The sequence below is a fragment of the Somniosus microcephalus genome, chromosome 10 (genome assembly GCF_052327205.1).
Source record: "Somniosus microcephalus isolate GS21.2 chromosome 10, FLI_Smic_1.0, whole genome shotgun sequence".
Classification (NCBI taxonomy): Eukaryota; Metazoa; Chordata; class Chondrichthyes; order Squaliformes; family Somniosidae; genus Somniosus; species Somniosus microcephalus.
Window position 1 is genome coordinate 165892627 of NC_140996.1, and position 26535 is coordinate 165919161.

Consider the following 26535-nt stretch of genomic DNA (forward strand, 5'->3'; position numbering starts at 1 on the left):
CGCCGACGTTGTGAGACCTTACCTGGTCTCTGGGGACTTTTATACCCCACTCTGCCGCTCAGGATTCCCGCCGACACTGAGAGACCTTACCTGGTCTCTGGGGACTTTTATGTCCCGCTCTGCCGCTCAGGTTTCCCGCCGACGCTGTGAGACCTTACCTGGTCTCTGGGGACTTTTATACCCCGCTCTGCCGCTCAGGTTTCCCGCCGACACTGTGAGACCTTACCTGGTCTCTGGGGACTTTTATACCCCGCTCTGCCTCGTTACACATTACCAGATCTAAAATAGTCTTCTCCCTGGTTGGTTCCACAACGTATTGTTCCAAGAAACCATCCCGTATACACTCTAAGAACGCTTCCTTTTGCCAATTTGCTTTGTCCAATCATATAGGTTTATGTTTGAAAAAAATAACAACTCATGATTTCTATACCAAATCTCATGATTTTTAAGAATTTGTCCCTTGATTTATGAGCTGGTGGGGTTGGCATTACTGCATGTAAAAGCTTCCAGTACTGGGACTCTGCCTACTTTATTAAGTCCTCCATTCGCGACTACAACTCCCAGAAGGCATTGCAGCTCGAGCACCCACCTCCCGCCAGCCCAGCTCGTGATTGGATGGTGAATCTGCTCGCTTGTGATTGGTGCTTTGAGTAAGGGTGCTCAAGGTGAGGAGGGTTGAAGCTTGTTCGCAATGGCTGCTGCTCGATTTGCTCCTTTAACCAACTTGCGAGCTCCGCGAAGTGGCAGTGTGTTGTGGCTGCTGGTGAGTAATCAGTGCCCGGTTAGTTGAGAGGCGGGCGACACGGTGTGGGTTCGGCTGTGAGGTTTTCTGTCGAGGTCGATCGGGACACGGTCAGGGCTCCCGTTGATGTGAATTCAGATACACCGGGCGCTATTGAGCTCTGATAAAATGATAGCTTGTGCATGGCTGTCAGTATGGAGAAAAATGTTAGGAGAGTAACTGATGCAAACCCATTTAAACAAATGTTCTTTAACAGTGACTTGTATACGTGTCAGAAAAACCGAGCCGAGGGTCACTTGTCCAGTCTTCATTAGGTTGATAAATAGTGGACACGTGACGTGAAGAGCAAAGTTCAGTTGACTTTTTTTAAATGCTGGAAACGTCCCAATCAGTCAATCAGCATCTGTGGCGAGAACAGACCAGTTCAGTTTTAGGTGAGGATCCTTAATCAAAACTGCTGGACCGATGAACGGCAGCCACTCTTAAAACAAAATATCAGGAAAGCACAATAATTATCTTTAAAAAAAATTAGAAAAAGAGAGACATAGTTATTTCCCTCTTTTCTGATTTTTGAGGTCACAAGGAGCCAAGTGACTGTCAATCCTGAGAAACATCCAACAAACAATAATCCTCTGGTTGCTTCAACGTTTATTTAGAGCACCTCCCACTGAGCAGTGGGTTTAAAGGGAAAGGGCAGATTAACAGTTTAACATTTTAAATATGTCACGCTATCGACAAACATCCACTATAAGCCCACTGACTTTCACAGCTACCTGGACTGCACTTCCTCTCACCCTGCTTCCATAAGGACTCTATTCTATTCCATTCTCCCAGTTTCTCTGCCTCTGTTCTGACTATGCCACCTTCCATACTAGTGCTTCTGATATGTCTTCCTTTTTCCTCAACCGAGGATTCACCTCTACTGTGGTTGAGATGGCCTTCGACCGTGTCCGTTCTATTTCCCGCACTTCTGCTCTCACCCCTTCCCCTCCCTCCCAGAACCACAATACAGTTCCCCTTGTCCTCCTCTTTCACCCCACCAGCCTCCACATTCAATGGATCATCCTCTGCCATTTCCGCCACCTCCAGCATGATTCCATCACCAAACACATCTTCCCCTCCCCATCCCTTTCAGCATTCTGAAGGGATCGCTCCCTCTGCGACACCCAGTCCACTCCTCAATCACCCCCAACACCCCCTCCCCTTCGCACGGCACCTTCCCGTGCAAGCGCAGGAGATGTAACACCTGCCCTTTTACCTCCTTCCTTCCCACAGTCCAGTGCCCCAAACACTCCTTCCAGGTGAAACAGCGATTTACTTGTACTTCTTGCAATTTAGTATACTGTATTCGCTGCTCACGATTCAGTCTCCTCTACATTGGAAAGACCAAGCACAGATTGGGTGACCGCTTTGCGGAACACCTCCGTTCAGTCCGCAAGTGTGACCCTGAGCTTCTGGTCGCCTTTCACTTTAATTCTCTGCTCCACTCCCACTCTGACCTCTCTGTCCTCAGCCTCTTACACTGTTCCAACGAAGCTCAATGTAAGCTCGAGAAACAGCACCTCATCTTTCTATTAGGTGCTTTACAGCCTTCTGGACTCAACATCAAGTTCATAAATTTCAGACCATAACTCTGCCCCTATTTTTTCAGATGGCAGATGTTGATGATTCTGCTATAACCATTTACACCTCTTCTAGACCCATCTTTTGTTTCTTTACTTGTCCCATTACTATCATCTTTTGCTTTGTACTTTCATACCTTTTGTCATTTAATCTCTCCTGCCTTCCACCCTATCTCAGACCTTCCCTTTTGTTCTTTCCTCCCCTCCCCCTGCCATTGCACTTGCTTAATTAAATCTGTTATATCTCTAACTTTTTCCAGTTCTGATGAAAGGTCTGAAACATTAACTCTGTTTCTCTCCCCACAGATGCTGCCTGACCTGCTGAGTATTTCCAGCATGTTCTGTTTTTATGTCACAAGTCAGTGTTCACTTGTTAGTTTTATTTATTTTCCAAGTTTTTTCCTCCTCGTCCTGAATCTTGTTGGAGTACATCTTCATGGGGGCTGCAGGCCCTTTGGTACCTCACTAAGTGATCATTAGTCATATGTGATCCTCGATGGTGTGTGTCAGCAGGCTGTTCAACTGTGGGTTGTCACATTCAAACCTAATTCTGCATGATATCCACACAAATGCACTTTCTAGTCGGGGGTCAGTGGATAGTGATCGAAAACTGGAAATGTGGCTGATTTCCCCCCTCCCAACCCAGATGTGCCGAGACCAATTATTGTCTCTCCACTGCCACTATAGCTAAGTTCAGCTAACTCCAGAATTGAGTAGGAATTGAACCTGGGATCTTCTGGCATGTATGGCTCAAATACATGCTGCATTTACCAAGTGAGTTTGATTTAAATTTCAAGGGCTGTTACTGGTTTTGAGCCCTGGAGCAGCTGTGTAGGTTGTAGTGTGAGAAGTAAAGACTGTTGACCTCTTTTTTAAATAGCACAAGAATTTTAAAGAAAGTTAATGTCAGTAAATATACATACTTCTGTGTATGAAAAAGCTAATATTCGGTACTGAAAGGGTTAATTTGTCTTTCCCACATGGAAAAAGGTATAGTAGCTATATGTCCACTAACAACTTTGGAATGAGAAATGACCAAAGAAATGATCTTCAATCCCCAGCTAGTAAAAATATAATAAAGCATGAAACAAGAAAGCATTTGTTTGGCACATTGAAAGGTAAACATTTCTCTCTGACCTCTGCCTAATAACCAGCTGTCTGTTGAATACAGCAGTTATTATTGCACCATCTTTGGTCACAAGACATTTAGACTCAGTGATCCACCATTATGAAGTAATATGACTTTTGTTCCAGATATAAACCTAAACCTTACATTTATAATAGTTGTGTCATGAACTTCCTTCATATCAAATGCCAGAAGAATGTTGTAAAAGTCAAAAAATCTTCGCTAGAGTATGTCCTGTCCACAAAAATCAGAACAAATCCAATCTGGCCAATTATCGCCCCATCAGTCTACTCTCAATCATTAGCAAAGTGATGGAAGGTGTCATCGACAGTGCTATCAAGCGGCACTTACTCACCAATAACTTTTCATTTGCTAGAGTCATACCTAGCACAAAGGAAGATGGTTGTGGTTGTTGGAGGTCAATCTTCTTAGCCCCAGGACATCGCTGCAGGAGTTCCTCAAGGCAGTGTCCTCAGCCCAACCATCTTCAGCTGCTTCATCAATGACCTTCCCTCCATAAGGTCAGAAGTGGTGATGTTTGAAGATGATTGCACAGTGTTCAGTTCCATTTGCAACTCCTCAGATAATGAAGCTGTCCATGCCCGCATGCAGCAAGACCTGGATGACATTCAGGCTTGGGCTGATGTGTGGCGCAAATGTTACTTGCCACTTAAGTGCCAGGCAATGACTACCTCCAACAAGCGAGAGTCTAACCACCGTCCATTGACATTCAACGGCATTACCATCACCAAATCCCCCACCAGCAACATCCTGCGGGTTACCATTGACCTGAAACTTAACTGGACCAGCCACATAAATACTGTGGCAACAAGAGCAGGTCAGAGGCTGGGTATTCCGCGGTGAATGTCTCTCCTGACTCCCCAAAGCCTTTCCACCATCTGCAAGGCACAAGTTGGGAGTATGATGGAATACTCTCCACTTGCCTGGATGTGCGCAGCTCCAACAATACTCAAGAAGCTCGACACCATCCAAGACAAAGTCACCCGCTTGATTGGCATCCTATCCACCACCTTAAACATTCACTTCACCACTGGTGCAACATGGCTGCAGTGTCTACCATCTACAAGATGCACTGCAGCAACTCCCAAATCAGCGACCTGTACCACCTAGAAGGACAAGGGCGGCAGTTACATGGGAGCACCACCACCTCCAAGTTGCACACCACCCTGACTTGGAAATATATCGCTGTTCCTTCATCGTTGCTGGATCAAAATCCTGGAGTTCCCTCCCTAACTGCACTGTGGGTGTACCTTCACCACAAGGACTGCAGTGGTTCAAGAAGGCAGCTCATCAACACTTTCTCGAGGGCAATTTGGGATGGGCAATAAATGCTGGCCTTGCCAGAGACGCCCACATCCCAGGAACGAATTTTAAAAAAAGACTTTGCATTGACCCAATTTGATGTTGGCTGCAGACTACCCACAGTTGTCCATTTTGTTTGATCAGTTAAAAAGATGTTGAGGATCGGGTGCTGGCAGATTTTTTTGAGGCTTCAATAGAAGCTTAGTTGATAGTGATCTTGGGATAAAATAAACAAGTTGCGATTTTTATTTATTTAGGTTTTGAAATCTGCCCTCAAATGCTCAAAAGATTAAGCTAACAACAGACACCAATGCCAAAAGGTTGTCAAAACATTTTTTAAAAATTCAGTATTCTTCTGTAGTTTGGACTTTGATATTGTCAACAATATAGTCCATTAGACTGAATAACACAAAGGAGCTGGTCTTATGGCTCCCTATCATCAATCATTTCATTGATTCAATCAAAAAGGGAAAATTAATATTCCGAATTGATATGCACTAAATCATAAGTCTAAAAGAAACTAAAACTTATTAGATAGGGATGTGTTATTGGATAGAAGGTCTTGCTGTACTGGATCTTAATGTACTATGTAGTTATAACCTCAGTTTTCTTTAATGTACTGCAATGTGTTTTATCCCAGCTTGCAAAATGTAGGCACAGGGGATATTCATCTGGACCCACATTAAATGTAAGTACAATGCACTTCAAAACTTTTTTTTTTAAAGATTTAATCTTAGAGTTTATAGATTAGAATATTTTACTAGAAGTGTACACAGTATTCTGTGACGATTACAAAATGATTAAATATACAATAAAACCTGTACAAACGACATCCCCAAAAAATGGACACTTGTTGACAGTCCCAAATAACTTGCGCTGCACCTTGAAACCACGGCCAACTAGAGTATTGTATCCCGTTCTGGTCACCACACTTTAGGAAGGATGTGAAGGTCCTTGAGAGGGTGCAGATGAGATTTACCAGAATGGTTCCAGGGATGAGGGATTTTAGCTACAAGGTTAGGTTGGATAAGTTGGTGGTGTTCTCTTTGGAGCAAAGGAGGTTGAGGGAGATTCGATAGAGGTGTACAAGATTATGACGGGTTTGGATAAGGTAGACAGAGAAAGGCTGTTCCCATTAGCTGATGGTACAAGGACTAGGGGACACAGATTTAAGGTTTTGACTAAGAGATACAGGGGGGATGTGAGGAAGAACTTTTTTACACAGCGAGAGGACAGGAAGACAGATTATTATCTGAACGGCAATAGATTGGGAGAAGGGGAAGTGCAACTGAAGGTAAGCATGCAGGTGCAGCAGGCGGTTAAGAAGGTAAATGGTATGTTGGCCTTCATAGCAAGAGGATTCGAGTACAGGAGCAAGGATGTCTTGCTGTAGTTGTACAGGGCCTTGGTGAGACCACACCATGAGTATTGTGTGCAGTTTTGGTCACCTTATTTGAAGAAGGATGTTCTTGCCATGGAGAGAGTGCAGCGAAGATTCACCAGACTGATACCTGGGATGTAAGAAATGACGTATAAGGAGAGATTGGGTTGATTAGGCTTATATTCGCTAGAGTTTAGAAGAATGAGAGAGGATCTCATTGAAACTTATAAAATTCTAACAGGACTAGACAGACTAGATGCAGGAAGGCCGTTCCTAGATGGCAGGGGAGTCCAGAACCAGGGGTCACAGTCTAAGGATAAGGGGTAGGCCATTTAGGACAGAGATGAGGAGGAATTTCTTCACCCAGAGATTGGTGAACATGTGGGATTCTCTACCACACAAGGCAGTTGAGGCCAATTCATTAAACATATTCAAGAAGGAGTTAGATATATTAAGGCTAAAGGGATCAAGGGATATGGGGAGAAGGCAGGGACAGGGTACTGAGTTTGGATGATCAGCCATGATCTCATTGAATGGCGGAACAGGCTCGAGGGGCCGAGTGGCCTACTCCTGCTCCTATCTTCTATGTTTCTATGACCTGGAACTCAACTGCTGACGAGGATGGTGGAAGTGGAGATGATCAATGATTTCAAAAGGAAATTGGATAGGCACTTGAGGGAAATAAACTTGCAGGGCTACGGGGATAGAGCAGGGGAATGGAACTAACTGTATTGCTCTACAGAGAGCCGGCATGGACTCGAAGGGCCAAATGGCCTCCTCCTGTGCCGTAATGACTCTCATGACTTTGCGAATGATGAACTACGGATAGCCTTCAATGCACCAAGCTCGTTTACAACTTTAAAAAACAGGACACACAGGTAAGGTGCGAGGCAGTAGCAGGTGAAAGTAACAGCTTTTGTGGAATGGAGATCTCTTTACCTAGCATCCATAGTGGCAGAGAAACTGCTCTACCTCTGGGATTGAATGGTTGTATGGCACTATACCAGGGATCTGCCACTATGGTTGCTGGGTAAAGAACTCCCCATTCCACAGAAGCTGGGAACTGCACCGTGCAACGTCACATCTCACTCCACCACAGGGTTCCCAACCTCCTGGGAAATGGGGGTTCCTATCCTAAGCACTGGCTCCAGCAGCCCGGGAGATGAGTGATTTAAATTTCCCACGGCAGTGTGCCCACAGGAAAAATAGACACTGTGAGGTACTGCAAATAATGACTAACAGTTAGCTTGACGTCGGGAGTCAGAACAAGGTTAAACCGCATTAATTTTAAGCAGAATAATTTTCTGCCTTTTCTATGGAGCTTGTCATCAACTGCTCAGTGCTGTCATCCGCAGAGAGCCACGACCAGCCTGGGGAGTGGGCGGTTAGTCGGAAATTGTGGGGCCTCGGGTTGGGGGAGAGGTGGAGACTGGGGAATGAGGATGGGGGGGAGAAAGAGAGGGGATGGGGGGGTGAAAGAGAGGTGAAATGGGGGGGAGAGAGGGAGACAGAGGAAATGGGGGGACAGAGGGAGACTGGGGAATTGGGGGGGAGAGAGGGAGACTGGGGAATTGGGGGGGAGAGAGGGAGACTGGGGAATTGTGGGGGACAGAGGGAGACTGGGGAATTGGGGGGGAGAGAGGGAGACTGGGGAATTGGGGGGGAGAGAGGGAGACTGGGGAATTGTGGGGGACAGAGGGAGACTGGGGAATTGGGGGGGAGAGAGGGAGACTGGGGAATTGGGGGGAGAGGGAGACTGGGGAATTGGGGGGGAGAGAGGGAGACTGGGGAATTGGGGGGGAGAGAGGGAGACTGGGGAATTGTGGGGGACAGAGGGAGACTGGGGAATTGGGGGGGAGAGAGGGAGACTGGGGAATTGTGGGGGACAGAGGGAGACTGGGGAATTGGGGGGGAGAGAGGGAGACTGGGGAATTGGAGGGGAGAGAGGGAGACTGGGGAATTGGGGGGGGGGGAGAGAGGGAGACTGGGGAATTGGGGGGGGGAGAGGGAGACTGGGGAATTGGTGGGGGAGAGAGGGAGACTGGGGAATTGGGGGGGACAGAGGGAGACTGGGGAATTGTGGGGGACAGAGGGAGACTGGGGAATTGGGGGGGGGAGAGGGAGACTGGGGAATTGTGGGGGACAGAGGGAGACTGGGGAATTGGGGGGGAGAGAGGGAGACTGGGGAATTGGGGGGGAGAGAGGGAGACTGGGGAATTGGGGGGGGGGGGAGAGAGGGAGACTGGGGAATTGGGGGGGGGAGAGGGAGACTGGGGAATTGGTGGGGGAGAGAGGGAGACTGGGGAATTGGGGGGGACAGAGGGAGACTGGGGAATTGGGGGGGACAGAGGGAGACTGGGGAATTGGGGGGGGGGAGAGAGAGACTGGGGAATTGGGGGGGAGAGAGAGACTGGGGAATTGGGGGGGAGAGAGAGACTGGGGAATTGGGGGGGACAGAGGGAGACTGGGGAATTGGGGGGGACAGAGGGAGACTGGGGAATTGGGGGGGACAGAGGGAGACTGGGGAATTGGGGGGAGAGGGAGACTGGGGAATTGGGGGGGACAGGGAGACTGGGGAATTGGGGGGGAGAGAGGGAGACTGGGGAATTGGGGGGGAGAGAGAGAGACTGGGGAATTGGGGGGGAGAGAGAGAGACTGGGGAATTGGGGGGGGGAGAGAGACTGGGGAATTGGGGGGGACAGAGGGAGACTGGGGAATTGGGGGGGAGAGAGGGAGACTGGGGAATTGGGGGGGAGAGAGAGAGACTGGGGAATTGGGGGGGAGAGAGACTGGGGAATTGGGGGGGAGAGAGACTGGGGAATTGGGGGGGGGAGAGACTGGGGAATTGGGGGGGGACAGAGGGAGACTGGGGAATTGTGGGGGGGAGAGAGAGACTGGGGAATTGGGGGGACAGAGGGAGACTGGGGAATTGGGGGGGGAGAGAGGGAGACTGGGGAATTGGGGGGGAGAGAGGGAGACTGGGGAATTGGGGGGGGGGAGAGAGAGACTGGGGAATTGGGGGGGAGAGAGAGAGACTGGGGGACTGGGGAATTGGGGGGGGAGAGAGACTGGGGAATTGGGGGGGAGAGAGAGAGACTGGGGAATTGGGGGGGAGAGAGAGAGACTGGTGAATTGGGGAGGGGGAGGGAGACTGGTGAATTGGGGAGGGAGACTGGTGAATTGGGGAGGGAGACTGGTGAATTGGGGAGGGAGACTGGTGAATTGGGGAGGAGGGAGATTGGGGAATTGGGGGGAGGGAGATTGGGGAATTAGGGGGAGGGAGATTGGGGAATTGGGGGGAGGGAGATTGGGGAATTGGGGGGGAGGGAGATTGGGGAATTGGGGAGAGGGGGAATTGGGGAGAGGGAGATTGGGGAGAGGGAGATTGGGGAGAGGGAGATTGGGGAGAGGGAGATTGGGGAGAGGGAGATTGGGGGGAGGGAGATTGGGGAATTGGGGGGAGGGAGATTGGGGAATTGGGGAGGGGGGAGGGAGATTGGGGAGGGGGGGAGGGAGATTGGGGGGGAGGGAGATTGTGGGGGGGGGGAGATTGGGGAATTGGGGAGGGGGGGAGGGAGATTGGGGAATTGGGGAGGGGGGGAGGGAGATTGGGGAATTGGGGAGGGGGGGAGGGAGATTGGGGAATTGGGGAGGGGGGGGTAGGGAGATTGGGGAATTGGGGAGGGGGGGAGGGAGATTGGGGAATTGGGGAGGGGGGGAGGGAGATTGGGGAATTGGGGAGGGGGGGAGGGAGATTGGGGAATTGGGGAGGGGGGGAGGGAGATTGGGGAATTGGGGAGGGGGGGGAGGGAGATTGGGGAGGGGGGGAGGGAGATTGGGGAATTGGGGAGGGAGATTGGGGAATTGGGGAGGGAGATTGGGGAGGGGGGGAGGGAGATTGGGGAGGGGGGGAGGGAGATTGGGGAATTGGGGAGGGGGTGAGGGAGATTGGGGAATTGGGGAGGGGGGGAGGGAGATTGGGGAATTGGGGAGGGAGATTGGGGAATTGGGGAGGGGGGGAGGGAGATTGGGGAATTGGGGAGGGAGATTGGGGAATTGGGGAGGGTGGGGAGGGAGATTGGGGAGGGGGGGAGGGAGATTGGGGAATTGGGGAGGGGGGAGGGAGATTGGGGAATTGGGGAGGGGGGGAGGGAGATTGGGGAATTGGGGAGGGAGATTGGGGAATTGGGGAGGGGGGGGAGGGAGATTGGGGAATTGGGGAGGGAGATTGGGGAATTGGGGAGGGTGGGGAGGGAGATTGGGGAGGGGGGGAGGGAGATTGGGGAGGGGGGGGAGGGAGATTGGGGAGGGGGGGGAGGGAGATTGGGGAGGGGGGGAGGGAGATTGGGGGGAGGGGGGGGAGGGAGATTGGGGAGGGGGGGGAGGAGGGGGGGGAGGGAGATTGGGGAGGGGGGAGGGAGATTGGGGAGGGGGGAGGGAGATTGGGGAGGGGGGGGAGGGGAATTGGGGGGGGAGGGAGACTGGGGAATTGGAGAGGGGGGGGAAGGGGGCGAGGAGGGGGAGAGACGAGAGGGGGAGTGAGACGGGAGAGGGAGGGAGGGAGGGGGTGAAGTTGAGGGAGGGGGGGAGACGGGAGAAGGGAGGGGGGGAGGGGGGAGAGGGAGGGAGACGGGGGGGAGAGGGAGGGAGACGGGAGGGAGAGGGGGGGGGAGAGGGAGGGAGACGGGAGGGAGTGGGGGGGAGAGGGAGTGGGGGGAGACGGGAGGGAGTGGGAGGGAGAGGGAGGGAGACGGGAGGGAGGGGGGGCGAGGGAGGGAGACGGGAGGGAGGGGGGGCGAGGGAGGGAGACGGGAGGGAGGGAGACGGGAGGGAGGGGGGGCGAGAGGAGGGGGGGGCGAGAGGGAGGGGGGGAGGGGGGTGGGGGGAGGAGGTGGGAGGAGGAGGGGGGAGGGGGTGGGAGTAGGGGGGGGAGGAAGGGGGGAGGGAGGGGGGAGAGGGGAGGGGGGTGAGGAGGGGGGGAGAGGGGGGGTGAGGGAGGGAGAGGGGGGGTGAGGGAAGGAGACGGGGGGAGGAGGGAGACGGGAGAGGGAGAGAGGGAGGGAGGTGGGAGAGGGGGAGAGGGAGAGGGGGTGGGGGGAGAGGGAGGGGGGTCGGAGAGGGGGGGAGAGAGAGAGAGAGGGGGGAGGGAGAGGGGGGGAGACGGGAGGGGGGGGGAGGGGGAGACGGGGGGGAGGGGGAGACGGGGGGGAGGGGGAGACGGGGGGAGGGGGCGACGGGGGGGAGGAGGGAGGGGGCGACGGGGGGGAGGGGGGAGGGGGAGATGGGAGGGGGGGAGACGGGAGGGAGGGGGGGAGGGGGAGATGGGAGGGGGGGAGACGGGAGGGAGGGGGAGGGAGGGGGGGAGGGGGAGGGGGAGACGGGAGGGAGGGAGGGGGGGAGGGGGAGACGGGAGGGAGGGAGGGGGGGAGGGGGAGACGGGAGGGAGGGAGAAGGGGGGGAGGGGGAGACGGGAGGGAGGGGGAGACGGGAGGGAGGGGGGGGAGGGGGCGACGGGGGGAGGGAGGGGGGGAGGGGGCGACGGGGGGGGAGGAGGGGGGGAGGGGGCGAGGGGAGGGGGGAGACGGGAGGGAGGAGACGGGGGAGACGGGAGGGAGGGGGGGAGACGGGGGGGAGGGAGGAGGGGGAGACGGGAGGAGGGGGAGACGGGAGGAGGGGGAGACGGGAGGAGGGGGAGACGGGAGGAGGGGGAGACGGGAGGAGGGGGAGACGGGAGGGAGGAGGGGAGACGGGGGGGAGGGAGGAGGGGGAGACGGGAGGAGGGGAGGGAGGAGGGGGAGACGGGAGGAGGGGAGGGAGGAGGGGGAGACGGGAGGAGGGGGGGGGGAGACGGGAGGGAGGAGGGGGGGAGGGGGGGGGGTAGGGGAGTCGGCGGGCTTTAGAGAAGGAATTTTAGATTGAGTGATCTACTCAGCTGACAGGATGGCCTTGGGGTATAGTTCTCTGGGTACTCCAATACCTTTCCCAAATGGCTAATCTTTATGTGTGACACAGTGTCGACAGCCTATTTGACTGCGTTAGATCATTACAGCTGAAACAGATCTTGCCCGTGCCTGATATGCATTCACGTGCCCTTTCCAACCGGGGTTACTGGACAATAATCAGGAGTGAGAACCCTGGCTGATTTTGCCCCTTGTAACCAAGGGGCACTGAGGCCGATTACACCTCCTCTACCACTGCTCAGCTAAGATCAGCTAACAATTCGGACAGGAAATCAAACCTACTATCATTTTATTATGGCTCCATTATTCACTGCCTTAAATAGCTGACATATCAGTATATAATTGTATAAAAGTACTTTCTAAGGTACAGAATACATTAAGTCTACTTCATTTAAAATTTCAGTTACAATTGAACATCTGTATTAATACCAGACTTCAATATTTTTTAAACTATAGGAGGTGGTCATTGTAAGTGCAGCCAGAACCCCCATTGGATCATTTAAGGGATGTCTGTCTTCATTAACAGTGACTCAGCTTGGTTCAATTTCGATAAGAGCTGCCATTGAAAGAGCAGGTATGAGTGTATCTCCTGTTCTTCATTGAATTAAAAACATTTCCTTCAGCTTTAGTTGCCCTTTTTTGCAGAATAGAGCTACAAGGTAAAAATGAAAATGCATTTATAGAAGGAAAATTGGTAAGATAAAATTGAGAACTTCATAATGCTGGACTGGCAGAAAAAAATTAAGATGTAAAGTAAGAAGTGACTTAAATGTAATTTGAGAAGTAACTACTTCAAATTAATTAATAGAATAGACCACCATATAGTGCAGTAACTGTAGACTCAGCTGAAGCATTTTTCAAAATATATCTTTATGTTCAAGCAAAAAAGTAGACGGATATAGGTAAGATGATATGAGGGAGATGGAAGTTGTTTGTGAGCTAAATAGCATTTTTTCCCCATTCCAGTTTCTGAAGTTCTCTACCTGTGCTAACGTGATGCCATGTAGTCACCAACATGCGTTCATGATGTTTGGTGGTGGCCCTGATTTATACTGCAAATTGTAACAGAACCCCAATACATGCTAAGTAATTTATACAGTTTAACTAACAAATAACAACAACAAATGAGAGTATTGACTTGCTTGTGTTTCACTGTGCAAAATAGAGTTCACAGAAACTTCATTATCTGTTTTGGCTTGAATATCCATAGTAAGACTCGAGCAAGAGACTTTCATAAATGACATTTGATGCTAGGAAGCTTAACAAGAAAAATGTGATGTAGAAATTCACATATCAAACCATCAGTGGTCTTTGGGCAAAATCAGCATCAAGCTTACATTGGGATACCATTTCAGTAACCATGTGGTTTTTCAAATGTTAGTATAGTGCGACAATTGTTTATAGATTCTTTGGTTTAAAAAATGTAATTTGCCAAGTTTATTACCTTTTTTTAAAGATGAAGTGCATAACGCAATGCATTTTTCTCCAGTACAGGAAACTTTCTGGTATCCTGGCACCGACGGGACCGAGCTGGTGCCGTTAGATCAAAACTGCCGTAGAAACCAGCGCTAATGTTAAAGCATACGGAGCTCAGAGCTCCGTGTGAAGCAACAAACCCTGTTGCTTAGCCAACAGCTTCAAAACAGTCAGCACAACTTGCAAGCGTCTAGCTGAAGCTGTTGCTTAGCTACAGAGACGCTTGCAGAGCCAGGACTGGAGAAAAGAAGCAACGAAAAGAAAAAAAATTACCTGCACTGACTCCTGAATTTTGCCGGTAGATAGAGCTTTCCGGACATTTAACCTCTGGATAAACAAAAGTTTCCTGTACCTCAGTACTGATTTGTAAGATAGGAGGTACTTGAGAGCAGTTTGAAATGATTCCTCTAATATTTCCTTCCCTCTATGGTGAAGTGCCTGGCTTCCACTTTTCCCCAGTGGCATAGCTGAGAGCAAAAAGGGATGAATTTGTATCCTACTGATCTAGCACAGCACATTGGACTATCAGTCAACTGCATTACTGCAATGTTTTTATGCACTGATGATTAATCCATATTTCTGTAGACCTAAAGATATGAGGAATTTTTCTGTTGAAATCTTACATAATGCAATGTTTATTTTCTATTGGTGTGTAAGTTATTTAAATATTTATATGTAGTAGAGTTTAGTGAATAATAGTAATATATTGGTTTAATTGACAGGGATTCCTCCAGAAGAAGTGAAAGAAGTGTACATGGGCAATGTTCTACAGGCTGGGGCAGGGCAAGCTCCTGCTAGACAATCTGCCCTTGGTGCAGGTAATGTACTGCAGTTCATATAACTAGGTGGAAGAAGAATATGGAGCAGACTTTTGGGTTGGGTCATAAGTAAAACTCTGACCATAGCTGTGTTAGTCAAGTGTCAGAGAAACCAGTTATTCTAAAAGTTCTGGATGATTTTTGACAGTTGGAAAACATATTTCTCTTGATTTAGGCATGCCAGTCTCCACACCTGCAACAACAGTCAACAAAGTCTGTGCCTCTGGAATGAAATCAATCATGCTGGCAGCTCAAAGTCTTATGTGTGGACATCAGGTACTTTTATTTAATGCATTGCTGAAGTTGCACAAATTTATTTTATGTTCTGGTTGCTAACTGATCTAAAATTTGGTTTCTATAGTAGTGAATTGTTGTTAACCTACTTATTTTCCAAGTAGGGTTACTTATAAAATCTAACATGGTATGTAAAAGCAGTATTATAGCTGAAAGCTCAGTGGGGAAAATTCCTAAAATAGTGTATATATAAAGTAAGGTGAAGTACGCTTTTCCATTTTTAAGAATCCACTGTTCATGTTTTGTACTTTTTTGAATGTAAATATTAATAGTTTTTTCCTTACACCTCAGGAAGTAATGGTTGCTGGTGGGATGGAGAGCATGTCTAATGTACCATATGTAATGGGCAGAGAAACACCAACTTATGGAGGTGTAAAATTGGAGGACCTGATTGTAAAGGATGGGTTAACGGATGTCTACAACAAAATTCACATGGCAAGTATTACTTTATCTATAAACTTGTTCCTTTGCAATTCATTGTGTGTATTTATGCATTGGAAATGGAGCTAGATGTTGAATATCTTTTGCAAATTTGAATTTGAACTTACTACAGTGCTGTGATCTGATGTATGCATTGGATAACGTGCAGAAACAGTATTGCCTACTGGAATCTTTCTCTCATTACATCCAGACTGTGGAATGGAGTTTAGGTTGGCTCGCAGCTGTCATTTTTATTCCTTTAAAATAGTTAGTGCAATTTCTCTGCAGTTATAGACTAGCTTACTACTTTATGCATACAACTTGGATTATGGTGTGTGTTTAAAAGGATTTCCCTGGATGCATTTCTAAATAAGTTTCATGAGAATGCTGTCTAGATTGTCATCCTAAGGCTTTTTTCGAGGGAAGTGTAAAATAAAACAATAATGAAGAGGAGGTGGGGGGAAATCACAAATTCCATACTTGGGGTGTCAGAATATGATGATTAAAAGTATTGGTTTCTGTAAGGTGTTTCAAAGAATGTCTTGGCACTAGAGCTGCTAGTCCAGCCCACAGACAAAAGCTTGATCATTGACTTTTTAGCAACCAAAAAAGGACATGTGAACGACGCACGCTGTTGTTAATGTAAAAATTGGTCAGCAATTTGTGGCGAGGAAGTGATACCAGTGTTCCCTCTGGGTTTTTTTTGGGGGTGTGCAGCCCATTCAAGTTTCTGCGCATGCGCGGTTTTTCCATTGTAAAGCCGGCAAGTAGTCTGCGCGGGACCGCCAGGCCACGCAGCTCAGCAGGAACATTGAGAATTATCCTGTGAATTGCAAATTGATTTGCGCTGCTCCACCATTAGCTGCATGAAATGGGCATCTTGCCCTTAACCTCCCTATGATTTACATAAAGTTGCTCTATTTGCACATTAATGACCCATTAAAACTGCCACAAAGATAAGTCTAGTAATTAACAGCGGAAGTGCCCTTTTAACGACGTATTAATGACTGCCAATCAACCTTTCAGGCCCAGAAAGTAAACAATTAAGTGTGGAGTCTCATTCCTTCAGGTTATAAATTGTTGGAGATTTTTAACATTTCAAATTTGTAAGTTTTCTTTCTTACTTTTCCTTTGTCTATGTTTTCTGTCTCTTTTAATCCAATATTTCTTTCCCTCTCATTGTTTCTCTGTCTGTATCTGATTTGGCACTGAATTCACCCACTCTCAGTCCTTCCTCTGTTTATTTCTCAATCGTTTAATCTCATTGGTTAAGGAGATGCACTGTTTGTCCCGTTGTTCACCAAGGTCCCAGATGCCCTGTTGCCCTCACTGTGCCATTAGCAACTCGTACTTCCAGCAACTTTGTGGGCAAAAATGTTTTAAGCCTAAAGATTCATGAACAAGTCTAATTAACAGGGCACACCTCTAGATGCTCCGCTCCAGCAAAACCTGAATCATTCTCTCTCCTCTAATTCTGCAGTGATGTTCAGAGCAGGTTAACTTGAAAGGAAAAACAACCGAATACGCTAAGAAAAACATACCAGCTTTCAATTATCAATTTTCTAAGCTGTGGTAATAAAATTGCCCATATGTAAAGGTAGACTTTGTTGGAAAGTCAAACACGTACATTTCATTTGGTTCACAATCCTTTGGTTGTGAGGTCTGAAATAATTTTTAAAAGGAAGCACCTCTAAGGTCATTTGGTTCCCATTTTTTGCAATCTTGTCCAAAGACTCTTGGCTCTTGTGAATGACTCATTTAGTAATCATTAACTGCTCCATATCCGTTGTAATGTTTGGCATGAATGAATTTAAATGACAAACTATAAGACTAATATTGATTGTCATTCTGATTTTTGAGCATATTTTATATACAATGTATAGTCACATTAATGTTATTGTCAACTGTATCCTGAAAGTAGCATGGAATAAATAGCTAGCGAAGATGTAAAACCATATTCTGTAAACTACTCCGGACTACAAAATGATTGTGGGGTAGAGGAGCAAAGGGATCATGGGGCACACACTCTCAAATCATTAAAAGTAGCAACACAAGTTAACAAAGCCATAGAAAATGCAAAAAAAGCACTGGTGTTCATTTCTAGAGGAATAGAATTGAAAAGCAGGGAAGTTATGTTAAACTTGTACAGAACCTTGGTTAGACCACATTTGGAGTACTGTGTACAGTTCTGGTCTCCATATTACAAAAAGGATATAGAGGCACTGGAGACAGTGCAAAAAAGATGTATATGGATAATACGTACAAAGCATGTACGTAAGCGCACAAAGTGTGGTGAATAAGGTGGTGAGCTACAAGCACAATTAACTGTGTGGCAATAACGGAAGCGTGGCTTAAAAACGGTGAGGACTGGGCACTTAATATTCAAGGTGTTCAGAAAAGATAGGGAAGGAAAACAGGGAGGTGGGTGGCAGTGCTGATTAAGGAAAACATTGTAGTGTTGGAAAGAGACAGTGTTCTTGAGGGGACAAGGACAGAATCCATTTGGTTAGAGTTGAGCAAAAAGTGTATGATCATGCTATTGGGGGTATGATGCGCTATCAATTACTCAAAAAAGACTGAGAGTTAGAAGAGTAACTAAAGGCTTTTATTAACAACAGAATGGAGGTCTGCCTCGCGTGGTCGACCGGTCCATGATACTAAGGGCTGGGGAGCAGTCACCTTTATACTAGGACCTGTGGGAGGAGTCAGCCGAGGCATGTCCAGGCATGTACACAGTGGAATACAAACAGGACAAACAGGAATACAAACAGTGGTTTACCACATTCACCCCTTGTTTAAAATTGAGTCCGGCGGGGTGAAGTGTATTAAAAGTTAGTGTATTGGAGTCTCTCCGGAGGTCTTGTCTGCCGCTGTGATCTGCGTGGCGACGGCAGGGGTAGTGAAGTTTCCGGCGTCGAGTCCAGCGTAGGCTGTGGCACAGGCGTGTCGTCCTCGTAGATGTCGAGCGGGTCGCGGGGCCCAGGCCTGCCGTCTGCTGGGGCTGGATATCGGATCGTGGGGGGGGGTGGTAGTGGGTAGTGGGTTACTGCGGCCCCCGAGGGTGCAAGGTCTCTTATGGAGACTGTGTCCTCCCGCCCGTCCGGGTATGCGATGTAAGCATACTGGGGGTTGGCGTGGAGGAGGTCGACCCTCGACCAGGGGGTCCGTTTTATGGGTCCTCACGTGTCTTCTCAGTAGGACCGGCCCTGGGGACGTCAGCCATGGCGGTAGCGATGTCCCCGATGTGGACTTCCTTGGGAAGACAAACATTTTCTCATGAGGGGTGGCGTTAGTGGCAGTGCAGAGCAGTGACCGAATAGAGTGGAGCGCATCGGGGAGCACATCCTGCCAGCGGGAGGTTGGAAGGCCCCTAGACTTTAAGGCTAGCAGGACGGCCTTCCAAACTGTCGCATTTTCTCTTTCCACCTGTCCGTTCCCCCGGGGGTTGTAACTGGTGGTCCTGCTTGTGGCAATACCCCTAGTTAGCAGGTACTGACGGAGTTCGTCGCTCATAAACGATGAGCCCCGGTCGCTATGGATATAGCTGGGGAAGCCGAACAGGGTGAAGAGGTTGTTCAGACATTTAATGACCGTGTGTGGTAAGCCACTGTCATACCTGTCTGTGTCTGTATGTGTATTCCACTAGGTACAGGTCTGGACATGCCTCGGCTGACTCCTCCCACTATTCCAGGTATATAAGTGACTACCTCCCAGTCCCTTAGTATTCTGGACGGGTCGACCACTCGAGACAAGACCTTCATTCTTTAGTTAATAAAAGCCTGATTGTTACTCGCTCAACCTCAGTCTTTTGAGTAATTGATGGCGCATCAATTTTATTAACTAAATTTTTTATAATGGAGAAGATCCTCACACCAGCATGCCTGGACCTGGACAGTCGGGAAGCGGACGCTTCCACCAAGTTTGCTCACTGGCTCACGTGCTTCGAGACATTCCTGACTGCCTCCACTGCGGTCGAAACGGATGCGGACAAACTGTCTGTCCTGTTCTCCAAGGTGAACCACCGAGTGTACTCAGTCATCCGGGACGCGACCTCGTACACAGCCGCCCTCCAGCTCCTCAAGACCCAGTACACGCGCCCTGTGAACGAAGTATACGCTAGGCACCTTCTGGGGAGTCGCAAGCAACAACCTGGGGAATCGACTGAGGAATACCTCCAAGCACTGTCCGTGCTTGGCCGGGCCTGTGGGTGTAAGGCGGTAACGCCCACTAAGTACACGGAGGAACTGATCCGGGATGCCTTCGTAGCGGGCCACAGGTCCAACTACACCCGACAGCGACTGCTGGAGCAGAGTGACCTCACCCTCGACAAAGCCTCCGACATCGCACTAACGCTGGACGCAGCCTTCCGGGGCATGGATGCCTACTCCTCTGCACCGTGGATGCCGCGGGGAACGACAACCTGGGACACGGTAGGACAGCCCCATAGCACCGTGCCACCCCAGCCACAGCCCAACAACGGCCCAACTACCGCAGCAGTGTCCCATAGCCAGACAGCAGTATCCCAAGGCCAGAAATGCTACTTCTGTGGCCAGGCCAAACACCCCAGAGCGCGCTGCCCGGCGAAGAATGCGACCTGCTCGGGCTGCGGGAAAAAGGGACACTACGCCAGCGTCTGCAAGGCCAAAGCCACCCCGAACGCCAGCAGCGCTGCGTGTGGGCCGTGCGAGCCGCCATCTTGGGCCTCCCCAGCCATGTGCGAACCACCGCAGCAGCAGCCATCTTGGACGACTCCAGCCACATGGGAATCATGGACGCCGCCATCTTGGACACCAGCCGGGACGCAGCAGACCGCCAACCCCCCCCCATCTGATACTCGCAGCGACACACCGACCCCTACGCTGGCCTCTGTGACGCTGGACCAAACGAGACCGCACCAGCTAGCTCGGTCCAAAATGGACGTTAAGGTAAACGGCCATGCAATAAACTGCCTTTTTGACTCCGGGAGCACAGAGAGCTTCATCCACCCCGACACGGTGCGGCGTTGCTCTCTCCCAGTCCTGCCTGCGCACCAGCGGATTTCTATGGCCTCCGAGTCCCAGTCAGCGGACATTGGCGGCTACTGCGTGGTGACACTAGTAGTAGACGGGACTGTGTTCAATAATTTTAAACTCCTGGTCCTGCCCGACCTCTGCGCTGCCGTTCTACTGGGGTTGGATTTCCAGTGCCACCTCAAAAGCGTTACGATGGCATACGGTGGCCCCCTCCCCCCACTCACAGTCCGCAGCCAGCAGCCTCCAAATTGCCCGCCGCGCACCAGATGCAACCTCTCCACACTCAGAGTCCCACCCCCCCACTGTTTGCTAACCTCACCCCCGACTGTAAGCCCATCGCCACAAAGAGCAGGCGATACAGTGCCGGGGACAGGGTTTTCATCAAAACCGAAGTGGAACGGCTCCTGAAGGAGGGGATTATTGAGGGCAGCTCCAGCCCCTGGCGAGCCCAGGTTGTGGTCGTTAAGACCGGCGAGAAACAACGCCTGGTCATCGACTACAGCCAAACAATAAACCGCTACACCCTGCTGGACGCCTACCCACTCCCCCGCATAGCTGACATGGTCAACCAGATCGCGCAGTACCGCGTCTTTTCGACCATTGACCTGAAATCAGCATACCACCAGCTCCCCATCAGCCCTGAAGACTGCCAGTATACTGCTTTTGAGGCAAACGGCCGCCTCTATCACTTCCTTAGGGTTCCCTTCGGCGTTACCAACGGGGTCTCCGTCTTCCAAAGGGAGATGGACCGGATGGTCGATCAAAACGAGCTGCAGGCCACTTTCCCTTACCTAGATAATGTGACCATCTGCGGCCATGACTTGCAGGACCATGACGCAAACCTCGAGAAATTCCTCCGCACCGCCCAACTCCTGAACCTGACATATAACAAGGAGAAGTGCATATTCCGCACAGACCGCCTCGCCATCCTTGGCTGTGTTGTAGAACACGGGATCATCGGTCCCGACCCGGACCGGATGCGTCCCCTTATGGAACTCCCACTGCCCCACTGCCTAAAAGCTCTGAAGAGGTGCCTAGGGTTTTTTTCCTACTACGCTCAGTGGGTCCCCTACTATGCAGACAAAGCCCGTCCGCTGATCAAGTCCACCTCTTTTCCCGTGACGGCAGAGGCCCGCTTAGCCTTCCACCGTATCAAGGAAGACATTGCCAAAGCCACCATGCACGCAGTGGACGAATCCATTCCCTTCCAGGTGGAAAGCGATGCGTCTGACTTCGCTCTGGCCGCCACCCTTAATCAGGCGGGGAGACCTGTGGCATTCTTCTCACGAACCCTCCAGGGCCCGGAGACCAGACACTCCGCGGTCGAGAAGGAGGCCCAGGCTATCGTGGAGGCTGTGCGTCATTGGAGGCACTACCTGGCCGGAAAACGATTTACCCTGCTCACTGACCAGCGTTCAGTTGCTTTTATGTTCAACAACAAGCAGAGGGGCAAAATCAAAAATGACAAGATCTTGAGGTGGAGAATCGAACTTTCCACCTACAATTACGAGATCTTGTACCGGCCTGGGAAGCTCAATGAACCCCCAGATGCCCTATCGCGTGGCACCTGCGCCAGCGCGCAGATCGATAGGCTGAGGGCCCTCCACAATGACCTCTGCCACCCGGGGGTCACCAGGTTCTTCCACTTCATCAAGGCCCGCAACCTGCCTTACTCCATCGAGGAGGTCAGGACCATGACCAAGAACTGCCAAGTCTGCGCTGAGTGCAAACCGCACTTTTATAGACCAGACAGAGCCCACCTGATAAAAGCCACTCGCCCTTTCGAACGCCTGAGCGTCGATTTCAAAGGGCCTCTCCCCTCCTCCGACCGCAATGTGTACTTCCTCAACATCATTGACGAGTACTCCCGGTTCCCGTTTGCTATCCCCTGCCCGGACATGACCAGTGCCACGGTCATTAAATCTCTGAACAGCCTCTTCACCCTGTTCGGTTTCCCCAGCTATATCCATAGCGACCGGGGCTCATCGTTTATGAGCGACGAACTCCGCCAGTACCTGCTCGCTAGGGGTATAGCCACAAGCAGGACCACCAGTTACAACCCCCGGGGGAACGGACAGGTGGAAAGAGAGAATGCAACTGTTTGGAAGGCCGCCCTACTAGCCTTAAAGTCTAGGGGCCTTCCGACCTCCCGCTGGCAGGAGGTGCTCCCCGATGCGCTCCACTCGATTCGGTCACTTCTCTGCACTGCCACCAATGCCACCCCTCACGAGAAAATGTTTGTCTTCCCAAGGAAGTCCACATCGGGGACATCGTTACCGCCATGGCTGACGTCCCCAGGGCCGGTACTACTGAGAAGACACGTGAGGGCCAATAAAATGGACCCCCTGGTCGAGAGGGTCGACCTCCTCCACGCCAACCCCCAGTACGCTTACATTGCGTACCCGGACGGGCGGGAGGACACAGTCTCCATACGAGACCTCGCACCCTCGGGGACCGCTGTAACCCACTACCCATTACCACCCCCCCCCCACGACCCGATATCCAACCCCAGCAGCCGGCTCGCCTTGGACCATCACCCACGAGGACTACACTCCAGGGCCCCAGCCTACACGGGACGCGACGCCGGAAGCTCCACCACCCCTGCCGTCGCCACGTCGATCACAGCGGCAGACAAGACCTCCGGAGAGACTCCAATACACAAACTTTTAAATACACTTCACCCCGCCGGACTCATTTTTAAACAAGGGGTGAATGTGGTAAGCCACTGTCATACCTGTCTGTGTCTGTATGTGTATTCCACTAGGTACAGGTCTGGACATGCCTCGGCTGACTCCTCCCACTATTCCAGGTATATAAGTGACTACCTCCCAGTCCCTTAGTATTCTGGACGGGTCGACCACTCGAGACAAGACCTTCATTCTTTAGTTAATAAAAGCCTGATTGTTACTCGCTCAACCTCAGTCTTTTGAGTAATTGATGGCGCATCACCGTGGCACTGGTCATGTCCGGGCAGGGGAAGGCGAACGGGAAACGGGAGTACTCATCAATAATATTGAGGAAGTACACATTGCGGTCGGAGGAGGGGAGAGGCCCTTTAAAATCAACGCTCAGGCGCTCGAAGGGGCGAGTGGCTTTTATCAGGTGGGCCCTGTCTGGTCTATAAAAGTGCGGTTTGCACTCAGCGCAGACTTGGCAGTTCCTGGTCATGGTCCTGACCTCCTCAATAGAGTAAGGCAGGTTGCGGGCCTTGATGAAGTGGAAGAACCTGGTGACCCCCGGGTGGCAGAGGTCATTGTGGAGGGCCCGCAGTCTATCGATCTGCGCGCTGGCGCAGGTGTCACGCGATAGCGCATCCGGGGGTTCATTTAGCTTCCCGGGCCGGTACAAGATCTCGTAGTTGTAGGTGGAAAGTTCGATTCTCCACCTCAAGATCTTGTCATTTTTGATTTTGCCCCTCTGCTTGTTGTTAAACATAAAAGCAACTGAACGCTGGTCAGTGAGCAGGGTAAATCGTTTTCCGGCCAGGTAGTGCCTCCAATGACGCACAGCCTCCACAATCGCCTGGGCCTCCTTCTCAACAGCGGAGTGTCTGGTCTCCGGGCCTTGGAGGGTTCGTGAAAAGAAGGCCACGGGTCTCCCCGCCTGATTGAGGGTAGCGGCCAGGGCAAAGTCAGACGCGTCGCTTTCCACCTGGAAGGGGATGGATTCGTCCACTGCGTGCATGGTGGCTTTGGCAATGTCCTCCTTGATACGGTGGAAGGCTAAGCGGGCCTCTGCCGTCAAGGGAAAAGAGGTGGACTTGATCAGCGGACGGGCCTTGTCCGCATAGTAGGGGACCCACTGGGCGTAATAGGAGAAAAACCCTAGGCACCTCTTCAGGGCCTTGGGGCAGTGGAAGTTCCATAAGGGGACGCATCCGGTCGGGGTCGGGGCCGATGACTCCGTGTTCCACAACACAGCCAAGGATGGCGAGGCGGTTTGTGCGGAATATGCACTTCTCCTTGTTATATGTCAGGTTTAGGAGTTGGGCGGTGCGGAGGAATTTTTCGAGGTTTGCGTCATGGTCCTGCAAGTCACGGCCGCAGATGGTCACATTGTCCAGATATGGGAAAGTGGCCTGCAACGCATTTTGATCTACCATCCGGTCCATCTCCCTTTGGAAGACGGAGACCCCGTTGGTGACGCCAAAGGGAACCCTAAGGAAGTGATAGAGGCGGCCGTTTGCCTCAAAGGCAGTGTACTGGCGGTCCTCGGGGCGGATGGGGAGCTGGTGGTACGCTGATTTCAGGTCAATGGTCGAGAAGACGCGGTACTGCGCGATCTGGTTGACCATATCAGCTATACGGGGGAGTGGGTAGGCGTCCAGCAGGGTGTAGCGATTTATTGTCTGGCTGTAGTCGATGACCAGGCGCTGCTTCTCGCCGGTCTTAACGACCACAACCTGGGCTCGCCAGGGGCTGGTGCTGCCCTCAATAATCCCTTCTTTCAGGAGCCGCTCCACTTCGGTTTTAATGAAAACCCTGTCCCCGGCACTGTATCGCCTGCTCTTTGTGGCGATGGGCTTACAGTCGGGGGTGAGGTTAGCAAACAGTGGGTGGGGGGTGACTCTGAGTGTGGAGAGGTTGCACCTGGTGCGCGGCGGGCAGTTTGGAAGCTGCTGGCTGCGGACTGTGAGTGGGGGTAGGGGTCCACCGTACGCCATCGTAACACTTTTAAGGTGGCACTGAAAATCTAACCCCAGCAGGACGGCAGCGCAGAGGTCAGGCAGGACCAGAAGTTTAAAATGATCGTACACGGTCCCGTCTACTACGAGTGTCACCACGCAGTAGCCGCCGATGTCCGCCGACTGGGACTCGGAGGCCATAGAAATCCGCTGTTGCGCAGGCAGGACTGGGAGAGAGCAACGCCGCACCGTGTCGGGGTGGATGAAGCTCTCCGTGCTCCCAGAGTCAAAAAGGCAGATTGTATCGTGACCATTTACCTCAATGTCCATTGTGGAACTGGCCAGTTGGTGCGGTCTCGCTTGGTCCAGTGTAACGGATGCCAGCGTAGGGGTCGGTGTGTCGCTGCGGGTATCAGATGAGGCGGTGTCGGGGGCCTGCTGCGTCCCGGCTGTCGTCCAAGATGGCGGCGTCCATGATCCCCATGTGGCTGGAGGCGTCCAAAATGGCTGCTGTACCGGTGATTCGCACATGGCCGGGGAGGTCCAAGATGGCGGCCCGCATGGCCCACACGCGGCGCTGCTGGGGTTCGGGGTGGCTTTGGCCCTGCAGACGCTAGCGTAGTGTCCCTTCTTCCCGCAGCCCGAGCAGATCGTGTTTTTCGCCGGGCAGCGCGCTCTGGGGTGTTTTGCCTGGCCACAGAAGTAGCATTTCTGGCCTTGGGGCACTGCTGTCTGGCCTTGGGACACTGCTGCGGTAGTTGGGCCGTTGGGGGTGTGGCTGGGGTGGCACGGCGCTATGAGGCGGTCCTACCGTGTCCCAGGCTGTCATTCCCCGCGGCGTCCACGGTGCAGAGGAGTAGGCATCCATGCCCTGGTAGGCTGCATCCAACGATAGTGCGAGTTCAGAGGCCTTGTTGAGGTCGAGGTTACTCTGCTCCAACAGTCGCTGTCGGGTGTAATTGGATCTGTGGCCCGCTACAAAAGCGTCCCGGATAAGTTCCTCTGTGTACACGGCGGCCTTTACATCCTTACAACCACAGGCCCGGCCAAGCACAGACAGTGCCTGAAGGTATTCCACGGTCGATTCCCCAGGTTGTTGTTTACGACTCCCCAGGAGGTGCCTGGCGTACACTTCGTTCACTGGGCGCGTGTACTGGTCCTTGAGGAGCTTGATAGCGTCCGCGTACGAGGTCGCGTCTTGGATGACCGAGTACACTCGGTGGTTCACTTTGGAGGTCAGGACATCCAGTTTGTCCTCGTCCGATTTGATTGCTTCGGAGGCGGTCAGGAATTTTTCGAAACACTTAAGCCAGTGAGTAAACTTGGTGGATGAGTCCGCCTCCCGATGATCTAAGTCCAGGCATGCTGGTGTGAGGATCTTCTCCATTATAAAAATGTTGTTAATAAAATTGATGCGCTATCAATTACTCATAAAAGACTGAGAGTTAGAAGAGTAACTAAAGGCTTTTATTAACAACAGAATGGAGGTCTGCCTCGCGTGGTCGACCGGTCCATGATACTAAGGGCTGGGGAGCAGTCACCTTTATACTAGGACCTGTGGGAGGAGTCAGCCGAGGCATGTCCAGGCATGTACACAGTGGAATACAAACAGGACAAACAGGAATACAAACAGTGGTTTACCACATTCAGTGTTCTTGAGGGGACAAGGACAGAATCCATTTGGTTAGAGTTGAGCAAAAAGTGTATGATCATGCTATTGGGGGTATTCTATCAGCC

General features: G+C 51.3%; 1 protein-coding gene across 2 annotated transcripts in view; it reads left to right on the forward strand.

Moving 5' to 3' along the window:
- The first annotated feature begins 624 nt into the window (after window positions 1-624).
- acat1 (acetyl-CoA acetyltransferase 1) overlaps window positions 625-26535 on the forward strand; it is a 71414-nt gene continuing 45503 nt past the window's right edge. The window contains exons 1-6 of one of the 2 annotated variants that reach the window (XM_085999099.1): window positions 625-763; window positions 5454-5501; window positions 12611-12728; window positions 14353-14448; window positions 14624-14724; window positions 15034-15177. In XM_085999099.1, the coding sequence (XP_085855225.1) occupies window positions 692-763; window positions 5454-5501; window positions 12611-12728; window positions 14353-14448; window positions 14624-14724; window positions 15034-15177 (579 nt within the window). In that variant the 5' untranslated portion in view covers window positions 625-691. The remainder of the gene's footprint in view (window positions 764-5453; window positions 5502-12610; window positions 12729-14352; window positions 14449-14623; window positions 14725-15033; window positions 15178-26535) is intronic. The other variant, XM_085999100.1, reaches the window with a different exon arrangement.